Source organism: Perognathus longimembris, chromosome 1 (genome assembly GCF_023159225.1).
Source record: "Perognathus longimembris pacificus isolate PPM17 chromosome 1, ASM2315922v1, whole genome shotgun sequence".
Lineage (NCBI taxonomy): Eukaryota > Metazoa > Chordata > Mammalia > Rodentia > Heteromyidae > Perognathus > Perognathus longimembris.
In genome coordinates this window covers 84,484,386-84,500,668 of record NC_063161.1, presented here as the reverse complement: position 1 = coordinate 84,500,668, position 16,283 = coordinate 84,484,386, and the positions used below count along the sequence as shown (strand labels likewise).

The window sequence follows — 16,283 nt, the reverse complement described above, 5'->3', positions numbered from 1 at the left end:
AATCCTGGGGCTTAAACTCTGAGCCTGGATGCTCCAAGCTCTACCGCTTAAGCCACAGTTCCACTTTCAGCTTTGTGTGGCTAATTGGAGATAAAAGTCTCATAGACTATCCTGTGCAGGCTGGCTTCAAACCTTGATCCTCAGATCTCAGCCTCCTGATTAAGATTACAGGTGTGAGCCACCAGCACCTGGCTTAAGACACATTTCTATAGTACTTCCTTATACCCCATTGCATTAATAACTGGAGTAAGAGCACAATTTACATGTAAAAAATCAGAGAAGAACCAGACAGTCTCCAGCATCCACAATCATAAGTAGAGGCAATTTTTTAAAAAAGCAGCTAAAATATGGCATTAAGGACTCATGCCTATAAATCTTAGCTACTCAGGAAGCTGAAATCCAAGGATCCCTTTTCAAAGCTAGACTAGGAAAAAAGAATCAATCAGGAAGCAAAAAGATGGAAGTGGATATGTGGCTTATGTGGTAGAATACTAGTCTTGAGCAAAAAAGCTAAGCAAGAATGCAAAGCCCTGAGCTCAAGTTGCAGTAGAGGAAGGGAGTGAGGGAGAGAAGGGAAGGAGAATCACAGAAACTGTGGGACAAAGGGTGAACTAACTCAACAGTGATATTCACTAGATACTATGTTGGAAATGAACTTTACAACTTAGGGGGAGGGGACCCTGGGTGGGGGACGTGGGAGGAAAAGGAGGGAGAAGGGTAACACTGTTCAAAATAGCATGTAGTCATTACCTTACTTATGTAACTGTAACCCCTCTGTACATCACCTTTACAACAAAATTTAAATTTAAGAAAAAGTAAGATATCTTTCATCCATTGATATTATAAAATAAATAAAATTATAATTAACTGGAACACACTGTTCAAATCACAACACTAGAAGCGGTAATGTGATAACACAGCCAGTAAAATATGGTTGTTGAGTAATTTGGGTCTAAGGTCAGTTGTAATGAAAATACCAGGTCTTAAGTATTGAGGTCATTAATTACATTTCAGTGATTGCATTATAGCATTTTGCTTTTTTCTTTCTATCCAACTTCTCCCTTGTTTATGCGATCAAGGCCTACTCAGATATCAGATTTGTACAGGCAAACTGACTCCACAGAAGGTGCCAAGAAGCACTTAAATGAAATGTGTTAATAAAGTTCCCTTAGTGTTTTATCATTTTTTGCACAATGGTTTCTATCTTAACTGTACAGACTTTATTTTAAAACTGACTTCACCCTTCATGCTGCCCATAAAATATGAAATTATAAGTTTAATGTTTTTTCATAATGTCAACCCAACTCTATGGACTATGTATGCAATCTGCCTGAAGCAAATGACTTTTTTAATAACTGGCATAGAAAGCAGACAGGGGACTGTTCTCTCCAAGAAAAGAAAGAGGACACTGATTATAAGAAAGGTTGATTCACTAATTATATGCATGGCAAAACTTTGATTTTCTACATTCTTATTATAAGAAAATGGAAGGACCCTTCTCTAGGCAAGACCTACAGATTCCGCAGGACAATGATATGGTAATAGATTATCCTCACCAACCATTAAAAAGAAAAGTCACTTGGCACTGGTGGCTCACACCTGTAATCCTAGCTACTTAAAAAGCTGAGATCTGAGGATTGCTGTTTAAATCTAGCCCTGGCAGGAAAGTCCATGAGACTCTTATCTCCAATTAAGCACCAGAAAACTAGAAGTGATACTATGGCTCAAAGTGGTAGAGGGTTAGCCTTGAGCAAAAGAACTTAGAGACAGCACCCAGGCCCCAAGTTCAAGTCCCATGACCACCACTAACAACAACAAAAAAGAAAGTCAAGTAAGGTAACACAGATTAAAGCTCTAAAGGTAAAGTGTAGACTATAAGACATGGAAGGTATTACTGCAAAAAGATCTTGATCACCCTAAACAGAGCCAATGAATATAGATAATGATGCTCTGGCAGAAGTTTACATTGAAAACGCTAGGCCAGGAGGACACCATTCTCAGCTTAGGGCACGAACACTGTTCCCACTTAATAACAAAGTCTCTCAGGAAATTCACAGCTGATTGGTTTAAATGCTATCATCTAGAGGATTTAGCAGCAAACAATCCCCAATTACTACCATCTCCAATTTTCATATTTCCACTAGGCAAATCATCAACATGACTTTGGGGAGAACATGTCCTACTGTTATAATAGAATCTTTAGCATCTCCCATTTTTCCTCCCTCTCTATTTTTTATTATTCCATGACAGAGAATGTTGAGAAAATTAAGGTTCAAAAGAAGTCCTTTGGTAGGAAGGAAACGCATCAGTAAGTTTTAGTTCTCTACGAAGGCCAGGGCCAAGTCAGCTTCTTTCAATTCCACTAGTTTGACGTCTTCCAGAAAGCATATCTTGATTCCAAGGAAAAGAATCAAGGACTCTGTACAAGGACAGAGTTTTCACATCAGACTCCTTGCTGTTGGCCTATTGCTCGGTCCAAGATGGAAATGGCCCAGAAATTCATGAAAGGGAATAAACAGGCTGTTCTAAATGCCCCTGTGAAGCCATTCAGAAATCAAACAAAATCAAAGCTAATGTTTCTCAGCTATTATCACAGCTACCCTAACTTTCAAAGAGGAAGCTTAGAGTGGGAAAAGAAGGAAAATAAACAGGAGAGGGAAATATTGCATCAATTGGGTCCTGTGAAGCAAAAGAATCAATCTCGACTTACATGTGCTGCAGGTTGCTGTTTTTCAGAAATGCTTTAGAAGCCACAAATTTTAATCCAGAGTCCACAATTGTCCTAAAAAAAAAAAACACAAAATTGCATGCACATTAGATCAAACCAGTGAGTGCTGACCTGCCACAGTAAAGCACAGGAAATATTCTTAGGTAATGCACATCAGCCCTGAATACTCACAGGTTTTTCAGTCCCACATAAGCTTCAACATCATCTTCATTGATAATTTCTAACCTTTTCTGATTGGCAATGAAACTGCAACAAAGCAGAATGGGAAATATCAGTAGAAAAATAACATGAAATAATAGGTAACTTCCAACCAGCCACTCTAAAGTACCCAAGGAAATCCTTCTCAACCACCCCTAGCTCTGTCATTTTATTTAACATATATATACAGAGAGAGAGAGAGAGAGAGAGAGAGAGAGAGAGAGAGCAGTTAGCAAAATGGAGATAGATTGAGAATAAACCATGACTGACCAGGTTTTTGTAGTCAAGAACCAGTGCACTGCTTTTCTGTTTTCAATCTCATTTTTACCACTATTTTATGTACTAAGTTTCATTTTCCTTTCACCAATGGACAGGGGAAAGTACCATGACAATATAGCTACTACTTTCAAGCATATTCTATTTTATGAGGACAACAGTAAGAATCCCAGAGTTCTAACAGGCAGGAAAAGTCATATCTTTCCTCATATTCAAAGAGATAGCCACTTCCTCCTTTGATCTCACAAAACTTGGAATTTCACTACCTCCCTGCTACCCTCACCCCTACTCTACCCTCTCCCTTTTCGAGCATGATTTCTTTTGGCCATTGTCAATAACTATTCCAATTTTTCCTTTGAGAAATTACATTTCACAAACCCCACCTCACTCTTGTACACTCTCTGTAGGAACCCACCTCTCCTTTTGATCCCCTAAACCCTTAGGAATAGACTAGTAACCTTGGCTAGACTGAGAACTTTCTCCCTTTGGTCATGATAATTGGCTAAGAGATATATGTGTGAGCTCAATTAGACCAGTGAGAATCTTCCCAAAGATTAAACACTGAATGCTGGAGAAACATATTTTATCTTGTTCTCTGGGATCATAGGTGAAGAATTACACAGACCTGGGATTCTCAAGAAGAAATTTTCTACCATAGAGAAGAGACTGTCCTGAAATAACATCAGCATATAGAAGGAATATGAGCTAAATTGATGTAATGAGAAACAGGATCCTGAAAATAACACTTGAGCCTTTTATCTAGCTTTCTTTCTCTGAAGATATATGTCACTAATGTAAGCTTGATCTGGATTTTAACTGGTTACAATTAGTCAAGTCACTATCAGTACAAACATATAGTTAATAAAACTGCCATCCTAAGCCAGGTGCCAGTGGGTATGCCTGTAATACTAGCTACTTATAAGGCTGAGATCTGAGGATTGTGACTCAAAGCCAGCTGGGGCATGAAAAGCACCTGAGACTCTTATCTCCAATTAATCACCAAAAAGTTAACAACAGAGCTGTAACTCAAGAAGAATGGCAGCAGACTTGAGAGAAAAAGCTCAGGGCTCTGAGTTCAAGCCCTAGTACTGGCACAAAAACAAAACAACAACAGCAACAAAATTAAAACCATCAACCTAGAATTTCCTATATGATACCTTACACTTTGATTACTTAAGCTCCTTTCTTTATTCACAGATCACAGCCTCTGAAGATAGAACTAGTCTACACTTCCTAACACATATAACCGTACCTAGATCAGGCCTTGCACAAGTAGGTTCTCAAAGAATGGATGGATGGATGGATGATGGATAATGGATGGACAACATACAGACAAAATTTGGAGTTGGAAATATATTACGAGAAACTAGGCTACAATAAAAGTTCCCCTTTCTTTTTTGCAATATTTATGATAAATAATGTATTTCAATTAAGGCACTAAAAACAAATATAAAACAATTCAGGTGGGATCTTAAAAACATACAGAAACAAGCCAGGTACCAGTGGCTCAGGCCAGTAATCCTCAGGAAGATGAGATCTGAGGTCTAGGGTTTGAAGTCAGCCTGAGCAGGAAAGTCTGTGAGACTATTGTCTGCAATTAATCACCAAGGTGTGGCTCAAGTGATAAAACACTAGCCTTGAGCCCAAAAGCTCAAGCTCAAGGCTAGTGCCCAGGCCCAGAGTTCAAGCCCCAGAACCAGCAAAATAATAATTACTATGATATATGCATGATAGATATGTAATATATACCATATTATATCAATATCTCATAATATATTATATAATATATATCAACCATGCCACACAATATTCACAGTACATACAATTTGTAAAGTATAAAAAGGCAATGGCAATGATGGTTACCTTAGGAGAGAAGAAGAGATCTTGGATATAGAAACTTGCATTGCTAAATGATTTTATTTATTTAACAATGAGTTAAAATGGTAACAAATATATTAAACAAAGAGAATGTGAGAGAATAGTGTCTGTTCTTCTCCATAGGAGAAATAAAACAATGACAAGATTAATGGCAGGGATTTTGGGGAATTTCTTAAAAAGATAAATAAGAGTAGGGGAATTTGCTAAGGGTACAAATCACATCAAAGAGAAATAATTTTAAAGGATCCACACAAACATTTACATGTTGCATAAGAAGAAGGAGGAAAAGGAGAAAGAAGCAGAGGAGGAGGAAGAGGAAGAAGAGGAAAAGAGGAGGAAGAGGAAGAGGAGAAGGAGAGAAAGGAGACTAAGATAAAAGGACACCTTCTTCTCTGTAATGTTGGTCCACTTGGGCCTGCTACTTCATGAATGTGCACAAGGAATGACAGTAAAGTTGATAACCAGCAATTCCCTTTTCTCTTTCCACAAGACACAAAAGTGAAAAGAAAATTCTAAGACTTGCACTGAGTAGTAAGTTTTTCAACACCAAGTTTTTATGAAATGTTTCAAAGCCATCACACTTTAGAAACATGTTCCTAAGATTCATTGTGCCAACATTTTTCATGAAAACACAGTGACCCTACTCTTCTAAATGAGTTTCACAATATGAACTGCATTTCAGAGAGCTCTCAATGGTTTCAACACTTTCTACATGCCGCTGGCAGCAAAATAATAGAAAACATGGGGAAAGGTTCCTTTGGAGTCATAGGCAGGACTTCCAGATAGGCCTGTCCTTTTCCTATAGCATGGTGCCTGTTCCTCATCTCTTTACATGGACCATTGCTGTGACCTCCAAGTTCACAGCAAGTGCCTGACACTCCATGGGAATCTAATCAACATTCACAGCACAAAGCATTTATTTTTACTTTAATGTTCCTTTCAGTTGTTTATGCTCTTTATTTAAATTTTTACTTCATTTTAACCAGATAATTAAATTTCTAAACTTCCCTGCTATTCCCAAACAAACAGTGAGTTAGTGAATAGAAAAAAATAAAGGAAGAAAGCAAGAGCAGAGATATCAATGAGGCCAGAAATTGGGTTTATAAAACACATACATTGTTTAAAAAGAGTGAGGGGCAATTTCTTAGTCCTAACATTTCTGGTCACCAATACTCAAGAAAAGAAGAAGGTAAATTTGATCAGTGACAAACTCATAATATGCACGAGATAAAAGCAAGCCAGGCCTTAAGCATGGCAAAGCACAGCTGTTCTCAGATCTAAGGCCAAACAAGAGATTTTGCTGAAATGAACCACATGAAATAATAAAAATCGTTACAGAGAATACTCCGCCCAGTGTGGAAGAAGAAATATCCTGGATATGTGTTCTTTTTCTTGGTCAAATGAATAAAGACCAAGAGAAGACTGGATTTGAAAATTTACAGCTGCTTCTCCAGCCACTGATTCCAAGGAAGGTCCCTGGCAAGTTCCTATGTTAGCTATAAACTGCTCATGACATCTACCCCTTAAGAAACTCTTTTTAGCTACCCCTATGTGAGGAATGGTGAGTTAGAAAGAAAGTCAGTGAATTTAGTAACTGAAAATCCACAGAGGAAAATCTTAATGGCCTCCAACCCCATGAAAAGCTACTCCTACATATCACAGAGAATTTGAAGTTAAAACAATATTTAACTTCTGACAATACAATGTATTTCTAAGGTTGTGAAAAATTTTGTAGACTGTTAGAGGGTAACTTAATATAACCACACTAAAGAGTATTTTGTACCTTGGAAAATTTTCATGGCCCAGATATTCAGGTTCTTGGGTGATTTCTCACCCATAGACAACACAAGAGGACAGATACAAGAATAGTCTTTGTAAAACACTCAGTAGAACATTGAAAGTATACTTCATACTAGACTCTAGAGCCCAAAACAACCCAAGCACATCTACCAAGAAACAGAAACTTTTCCAGGTACTGTTGGCTCACACTACAATGTAGCTACTCGGGATGCTGAGACCTGGAAGGTGGCAGCTCGAGGCCAGCCTGGGAAGAAAAACTCACTAGATTCTATCTCCAATTGAACAGCAAAAAGGAAAGCTAGTGGCATGATAAATGGGAGAGTGCCAGCCTACTGAGTACAAGACTCTGAGTTCAGACTCCAGTACCACCAAGTAAATCAGGGTGGGGATTTTAAAAAAAAAAGTTAAACATATAAAATGAGCCAAATATGTTTATTTGAAGAGAAACACGTCTTTACTAATTCCACGGAGATATATATATATATGCGTGTGTATGTATATATATATAAAACAATTGCTAATATATAAATATAAAAAAATTCAGGTAGAATGTTAAGAATATACAGAAGACATCTGGACACCAGTGGCTCATACCTGTAATCCTACCTACTCAAGAGGCTGATATTTGAGGATCATGGCTCAATGTTCTCCTGTGCAAGAAAGTCCATGAGATTTTTATTTCCAATTAATCTCCTAAAAAGCCAGAAATGGAGCTGTGCCTCAAGTGGTAGAAAGCTAGCCTTGAGCATAAAACCTCACGGACAGTTCCCAGGTCCAGAGTTCAAGCCCTAAGACCAGTTAAACGTGTGTGTGTATGTGTATGTGTGAGTGTGTGTGTATACATGTATGCATATGCCATGCTATGCAATGTTCACATTACATGCAATATGTAAAGTATAAAAAAGCAATGGCAATGAAGGTTACCTTTGAAGAGAAGAACAGATCTAGGGTAAAGTAACTTGCATTGTTAAATGATTTATTTAATTAAATTGCACACCTATTTCTTTTATGACAAGAGAAAAGATTTGCCAGAGGAAGACAAAATGTTACGGCATCAGCTCTGAATATAAGTACATGAAGTTATGTCATTATGCTTTTCTGAATCCTTTTAATTTATGAAGAGGAAAGAAGGAAGAAGGAGGGGTAAGGAGAGGGAGAGACAGAACTAGAGGGAGAGGGAAAGGAAGTGGGAGGGAAAGAAAAAAAGGAGCTAGTTATGCAAGTGAGATAACTACAAGAAAGCTAGGCCAGAGGGCTTCTCCTGACTAAGGGGATAGCTCCATCTGAGCTCAAGTCACTGGTTTTGTTGGGATTTTTTGGACCATCCAAATGGCCAAGAGTCTAGCCTCTGGGCTAAAACAAGAGAGAGGCATATGCTGCCTGCACTGCCCTCTCCTGGTGACTCCTGCCCGCCACCAGGAGGGCTCTGGCTACAGAGAGGCCTGTCTTGCTCTCCCATCTCAAACAACAGTTTATCCACATGCTTTCTCCCCAGAAAACCATTCCTCATCAGTTGCCTGTCAACTTAATGAGGAATTCTCAAGCTCTGATTAATAGAACAGTCTCCAAAAGAGCTTCTCTTCCCTAAGGAAGCAGTGGGAAAGCCAACATTTTGGCACAACCTTGTCAGAAGTTTTTTCTCCATGACAACCTTTAGCTCTTTTGACCTTGTGCCCAAGGATTGGAAAGCTCAAGACTCAGGGGGTTTCAGCCACAGCGCTCCTTCTAGCCCTGCCTCATGAATTCTCACAGGTCAGCAGAGCTCTATTTATTCACAAGAAAAAAATGTTTCTTCCCCTCTGACCAGTAGAGATTTACTTTATTCGTTTTTAGACAAGTCAGCAGCTTTGAAATCATGGCAGAAAGACTGGGTTCACTGGGTCCTTTAAAATGTGATAAACCTTAAGAATTTCTCTCATTTACTTACTTGACCCCATTTGACCTCTGACCTTTATCCTATCCATTAACCATCATCTGTCAAGAGCCATCATTAGTCACAAATCATCCCATGTTGCCCAAACCATGCCTTCCTCCTTTCTCAAGTCTATACACAAGACTCTAGCTAGAACTTCAGAGTTGTTCAATGCACTTCTTTTACAGGTTTACTAGTCCCAAGACCATCATTCACTGCCCTCAGGGTTGGTTCCCATGCCATATACTCAGGGTATCTCAACATACCTACCTACATCTAACCTGAAATTGGTACAAAACCCAAAATACTGCTTCAGTGTTTTTCAAGCAACACCAAAAATGGCTTTTTTCAATCAGAACATTTTTATTCCATCAGTTGGCAAGCATTTTTTAGTACCTCTTAAGTCTGTAGCACTTCTTAGGTTTGTAATTAAAAATAAGAGGGAAGAAAAATACTTCTTATGCTTACAATATTACCTAACTCACTCACTCCTTCCTTCCCTCTCCTTTCTTCCTTCCTTCCCTCTTTTCTTCCTTCCTTTTTTTCTTCCCTCCTTCCCTCCATCCCTCTTTCCCTCCTTCATTCCTTCCTTCTTGTATCAGTCCTAGGGATTGAACTCAGAGCCAAGGCACTGTCTCTGAGCTTTTTTGCTCAAGGCTAGTTCTCTACCACTTGACCCATAGCTCCCCTTCTGGCTGTTAGGTGGTTAATTGGAGATAAGAGTAACACAAACTTTCCTGTCTGGGCTGGCTTTCAACTGTGATCCTTACATTTCAGAGTCCTGAGCAACTAGGACTATAGGCATAAGCCATGGGTACCCAGCAATCTTACTTCTTTATTATCTTACCTAACACCCTAACTGAACTGTTAACTTCTCAAACAGCTACATTTCCCATCCAGGAGTCAAGGCCCCGGGAACATCTGCACTCAGACAGAGACATAAATTTTCCACCTGGAGTTTTTAGAATCCCATTGGAAGCTGCACACACACGGACATGGAAGAAACACAGTGAGGGTTGTGATTCTGCAACAACTTCATTTTTTATGGAGGAAGGGAGGAAATAAATGAGCCAATAGAGAAAATGGAGAGTTGATACTGAAAATAAAGTTTGTTCACTGTAAAGGTAAATTTAGCCAGGCACTGGTGGCTTATACCTGTAAATTCTAACTACACAGTGGCTGAGTCATGAAAATCACTCTTCAAAGTCATCCAGGAAGGAAAGTTCATGAGACCCTTACCTCCAGTTAGCCACCAAAAAGCCAGATGTAGAGCTGTGGTTCAAGTGGTACACTACCTGCCTTAAGCAAAATGTCAGAGAGTCTGAAGCCCTGAGTTCAAGTTCCAATACCAATATTAACTTTAAAAATATACAAATATATAAATAATTGTGGATTTAGATTATAAATATATAACAGATTCAAACCAATTATTTATTTATGCTTTTAATGATGAATCTAATTGTCCTCCACATAAAGTATTTATTTGCCCAAAATCTTAGGAATGTAAGATTACAAATAGCTTCTAAAATCTTCAGGGCCAGTGTTTTCTGAGTCTTGAAAGACAATGGATGCTCCAGGGAAACAATTCTCATTGCCACAGTATTTAATGAACCCATATATATATGGGTTCATATACATATGGGTGTGTGTGTGTGTGTGTGTGTGTGTGTGTGTGTGTGTTCCTAGCAGAGGTACAAGCACTCAGGTGGGGAGAAAATGGGGGAAATGGAGTGAACTGCTAAGAATTATTGAAAAAAATCATATATTAACATATAAGAAAGTCACAACTGGAGAAAGGCATTGAGATCAGGCCTTGAATTTGAGCATAGAACAAGTCCATACTCTAATTTTATTTTGTACGGTCACCAAAGCATCTCTAGTCTCATCTTGACATTCAAAACCTTTAATAAGACATTTTTGTGAGTTTAAAGAATTTCCTCTCCCTGGATTTAAAAAAAGATGGCTTTTGGAAAAGAAAAGAGGTAATTTTAGAAAAATATTCACAGAAAGTTTTGAATTATATGTTTCCTGGAAAGAGTCCTCATCATATTTGAAAAGATTTCACATTTTCTTTAACAACCTATCTAATAACTCCTCTAGATGGTGCCTAATGCCTCTTTTCGTTGAGTATATTAGTTTAACAGCAGTATTACTCAAAAGTGAAAATTCCTTTTAGCTTGGACTTTAGTACTTGTACTGTAGTTTGGCAACACAGCAAGAGAAAATGGAAACAAATGTGAATATGTCAAATAGCAGTTCTTCAAACTGGAATTGCTTCCAGCTACTCCAACTATGTCCAACCCTACCACCAGATAGATAGACAGATGATAGACAGAGATAAAGGTTGATTGCTAGATAGACAGATAAATTTGACAAAAGTAGATATCCATAAGTATCATGAATAACTATGCTATTCCTCAAGCTAGGAGCCATGGACTAAGACACCTAAATTCTAGGATTATTTTTGACATATCTTTCCTAGAGAATACAATGATCCTTTCTTTTAATTGTCTTCATTCCCTAGACCGACATCTAGGAAGTTTTAGTTTTCAGCAAAATGCTGGAAAAAGTTTAAAACTCAGCCCCTGAACAGATTTGGGTGATACACTGAACCAATGCAAGATTCAAGATATGATTCTTATCTGCTATGGGAATACCATCTCATCTAGAGGGACATGAATGTGAAGAATACCTGAATGAGCTTGCTCAACCTTAATTCAAATGCCCTAACTGCATGATGCATTATGTTAACACTTCCTTTGGTCATGAACTTAGATGTAGCAGCAGGAACCCCCTTTGTGTGGAGTCCTTTCCAGATGCCTGCACCACGCCATCTAAGGATTGTCTTATAGCATTCCAGCCTCACCAGGACAGTACTATGGCTGTTTCCATTTTTCAGAGGAGGAAACTAATGTTCAACCATGTCAGATCATCTCTCCAAAGATTTGAACCTAGATTTACCTGAAATTTGACCTCTGGTGTCTGTGATCTTAACCACTGCTGAGATTATAAATCCAGCACCTCCAATAAGGGATAATTCCTAGAATTCCTGCACAATGGGTCTTCACAAGTAACTATGACCTAAAAGCAGTTGTTATTGAAAAAGGAGTAAGGACATTTTTAAGAGTATCCCCTGTCTCTATATAAAACTAGTCTAGAAGATTAAAATAATTTCCTCAGATTCTTTTTGTAAATTTATTGTCAAAATGATGTACAGAGGGGTTACAGTTTAATATGTAAGGCAGTGAGTACATTTCTTATCGACCTTGTTACCTCCTCTCTCATTTTTCTCCCACCTTCCTTCCTCCTCAATTCCCTCCCCACCCCCGAGTTGTACAGTTGGTTTACAGCATATTGTCTTGTAAGTATTGCTGTTGCATTGGTTCACCTTTTAACCTTTGTCTCTCCATTTTGATGTTGCCCTTCTCTTCCTTAGTTCTGATAAACATATATACTACCCAGGCTACCAAAATCAGTTACAGTGACATCAGGGGCAAAACCATAGGGAAGAAAAGCAAAATAAAAAGGAATAATTTCACATAGTACATTGAAAATAACAACAGCTATGATAAACCACTTATTTCGATAACTTGGGGTTCATTTCACTTAGTGTCATCTTATGTGTTCATATGTACTAGCTATTGAGCTATTGTGATCTTCTGCTAGGACTATGGTAGACGTGTGAAGGTTCTTCAAAAGGCTAAACATAAAGCTCCCCAATGACCCAGCAACCCCACTTTTGGACATTTACCCAAAGGATCACAAGACTACACTGAAGCTACCAGCACAACCATGTTCATCACAGCACAATCTACCATCGCTAAAATATGGAATCAACCTAAATGCCCCTCAGTAGATGAATGGATCAAGAAAATGTGGTACATATACACAAAGGATATCTATGCTCCTCAGATTCTTACACAATGGCAAGCTCTGAGAATTGCAGCTTCCTAGAATAACCCAAAATGCCCTGGGAATTTCAGAGTTCAAGTTCAAGGTATGGTATTTCAACTAGTTTCATCTCTGGCTGTGCAAACCAGTCCTGATGCCTCAATTTCTTCATAGTGAATGAAATAATAACAATAATTATCTCTCAGGGTTGCTGAGAAAATACTGGCTCATACATTAAGATCCTAGTTAATTCTAATTACTATCTACAATGAATGGAAGATTCAAGCATTGGCCTGGTAACTGATTGGCTGGTGAACTTCAATTTGTGCTTGCTAAAATTATGGAGAAAAAGTTACTCTATATCTCTCTGTCAGTTTATATACCATTGTTTCTTTCTATAGGTCTCTTCTAGCCAAGAAGGAGACTTCCAATGACTAAAACCACAACTATCGACAAAAGAAATTATAAAAACAAAAATTAATGTCTAAAGAAAACACATCATTAATTTACGTGAAATATACACTTGAATTTATCTGGCAACTTCCCATGCAGATTGCACTGTAACCTACAAATAATGACAGTTAAATCTCAGAAATCAATGGACCTGAAGTCACTACAAGCAACATGTAATCTGGATTTGGTCAACATCAGATGTCTTGTTTTTGAAAGTTTTATGAGTCATTAAGCTTTCAAAATTAGGTGTTTTCATATTTAAAATTTTGAATTTACATATTCTCATCAAAATTAAATTAACAAAAGCAGAATTCATTGGTCTGGTGACCATTTGTGACCATTCAGCAGCCTGCCACCAGAGGTTTGGAACACAGTGAGAGTTGGTCACACCCTGGCTGGCCATTTTAGTGGCTCGTGGAAAGCATTTATAATCCCTGATTGAATTGTGTTTATAATTTCCTCTGAGGCCCCAATGTTCCAACTACCCTTCTATATTAATAGAAGATACATAGAAATCCCTAAATGAATCTCACCAAACACAAGATAGCAAGTATGATCATTTAAAACCCGCCTTTTTTTTAAGAAAACAACAACTAGAAACTTCAATTGTAAAAAATGAACAAAAACAGCTACAGACACAGCCAAGTATAATCTAATACCTAGTAGTGATAAATTTAGACTCCAGGAGGAGAAAAAAAATATGGATTTTCAAGGATAGTTTTTGAGAGATCTAGCTATCATAACTTTATTTTCTATTAGATCTTAAGTCCTTCGATAGCTCACAGTATCCTTCAGTAGAAACTAGGAGGGTGTGGACCTGTGCAGGCAGCAGGACACAGCTCTGCAATGTTGAACCATGAAATCTCAGGATAGAAGTTGTCTTCAGAGTAAACTGCTATCAAGAAAGTATCATAAATACATGTTTATGCCAAAATATGTATTTGGGGGAGGTCTGTTATAACATTGGTCAAAAGAAAACACCAAAAGCTTACAAAAATCTGCTCGTCAACTCAAAGTATATTCTGCAGCTAATTCATCCTGGCAAGCAAGGAGAAAACCATATCTCTAGGGACCAGAGTCACTACAAGAGCCTGATAGCTTTTTCTATGCCTGGGGCAGCTCCCTGCTCACAGCTGCTCTTACCCACTTCTAGGCAAACATTGTATCTGCTGCCCTGTGAGGGGAACTGAGATCTCTCCATCATTGGTCCAAGTTCTGGAAGTCACAGAGCTCCTATCCATCATGCCTGTAGCTTATCTCTGTGTGGAGTCAGTGTTGTATTCACCTGGATGAGCACACAGACTGGGCTACTCAGCCTAGCCCCCATCATCTGCTTGTCTTACTTGCAAAAAGAACAGATCTTGCCTAACAGACTAAAATATTTCAAGCTGTGGTGAGAGAGGACAACCTAAAATTGTATGAAGTCCAGCGTCTACCAAAGCCTGGCTCAACAAAGGGAAGGTGGGATGGAAGTCTAAGATCCAGTGCTGTATAATTATGGCACTGAGAGATTAAATTCTTGTGCTACTTGAGCCTCCTTGCAGATCTGATGTCTTTGTCACTTCTTCCAGCTTTCCCTGGCTCTCTCAGTAAGAAAATGAAATCAATGTCTGCATCTTTTTATAAAATCTGTGCGTTGCATCACCCATTGTCTCTGCAAAAAGAAAATCTTTTCAGCCCACGGTGCCACACCAAGCTGGGTTCCTGTGGAATTAGTGGGTCCTCTCCTTCTTAGTAATGACTTTCTCTTTTCATTGCCAAGGAGTTGAGGACAAATGTTGGCTCAGTTATAGCCACTGTGCCAACTATTAAGGGCAGTTGAAGTTCTGATCTCTTTTCTTATTCTTTATTCATTGTTATTTTATAGTGGTAACTTTATTATATAAAATAATTGTCATCAATTATTGAAATACTAACAGAAAATCAATTGTCATATTACTAATATTCACTCAATAAAAAATCAAGTGGATATCCTACACAGCAAGTTGATAACAAAATAGTCTTGTAATTGTTTTTCAAAGAAATGAGTTAGTAAATGATTTCATCACTGATGTTCTACATTTCAGAATAAAAGCTCATTAAAAATAAAACTTTCTTGAAACTTCAAACCAACATATAAGCTATGTTGTGTTTTTTTTAAAAAATTGTGTTTACCTCCTTCCCTGTTTATTTCAGGCAAACCAAAGTTCTATTTATGAGTTGTGAGGAAAACAATGCCAATGATAAGCCTGGGCTGTAAGAATTTTAAGATGCCTCCTTCAGCACGAATAACTGAAGAAAGCTCTTAACCCCTAGGCAGGCCCAGTGATCCATTACAAAGAGAAATTCGGAACTAATATTTCTGTCCCAGCTTCAGGATAGCTCAAGCATAGCATGGAGAAAAATGAGCAACAAGCAAAATGTCAAAAGGAAAAGAAAAAAAAAGACTGGTTCAAGTGGTAAAAGTTTAGGATCTCTGTGATGGTCTCTTTTGATTTTGACACAATTTTTCAGCTAACATTTATAGGTGCTCCGAGTCAAGAGAGAAGCACAATGTGAGGAACACTTCTGATTTTATCTCCACTGTTTGACTTCTCATCTTAACCTTTTTATAGAAGGCTAGAGATTACTTCTATTTTGTGGAGCTAAACTACAAAACTGCTAGTTAAAAGAGTCCTAGTCATAAGGAGTTAAGGAGTTGTGCAAAAGCACAATAAATAGTTACTTTACAGAAAGAAATAGATCTCAAAATCCTAAATAATCTCTTATACAAACCTTTATTTAGGAAATTGTGTGTGTGTATGTCTGTGTGTGTGTGTGTGTGAGTGAGTGAGAGACAGAGGAAGTGTGTGTGTGTGTGTGTGTATGTGTGTATGCTGGTACTGGGGCTTGAACTCAGGGCCTCTTGCTCTTGTATAGCTTTTTCACTAAAGGCTGACACTCTACCACTTGAGCCATACTTGCACTTTTGTCATTTTTCTGCTTAACTGGAGATAAGAACCTCGGGGACATTTTCTGCTCAGGCTCGCTTAGGACCTGTATCCTCAGATCTCAGCCTCCTGAGCAGCCAAGATTAAAGGTGTGAGCCACCAGCACCTGGCAGGATAGCAATATTTTTTAAAGCATAGGTTTGAGGTACCTGTTGCAGTCTCTTTATAGAGACAGAAA

At 38.2% G+C, this 16,283-nt stretch overlaps 1 protein-coding gene across 2 annotated transcripts in view; it reads right to left on the bottom strand.

Moving 5' to 3' along the window:
- Ntrk2 (neurotrophic receptor tyrosine kinase 2) overlaps positions 1–16,283 on the bottom strand; it is a 364,133-nt gene that overhangs the window by 325,644 nt on the left and 22,206 nt on the right. For both annotated transcript variants that reach the window (XM_048331472.1, XM_048331481.1), the window contains exons 3-4: positions 2,900–2,974; positions 2,711–2,782 (exon numbers count right to left, since the gene is read on the bottom strand). In XM_048331472.1, the coding sequence (XP_048187429.1) occupies positions 2,711–2,782; positions 2,900–2,974 (147 nt within the window). The remainder of the gene's footprint in view (positions 1–2,710; positions 2,783–2,899; positions 2,975–16,283) is intronic.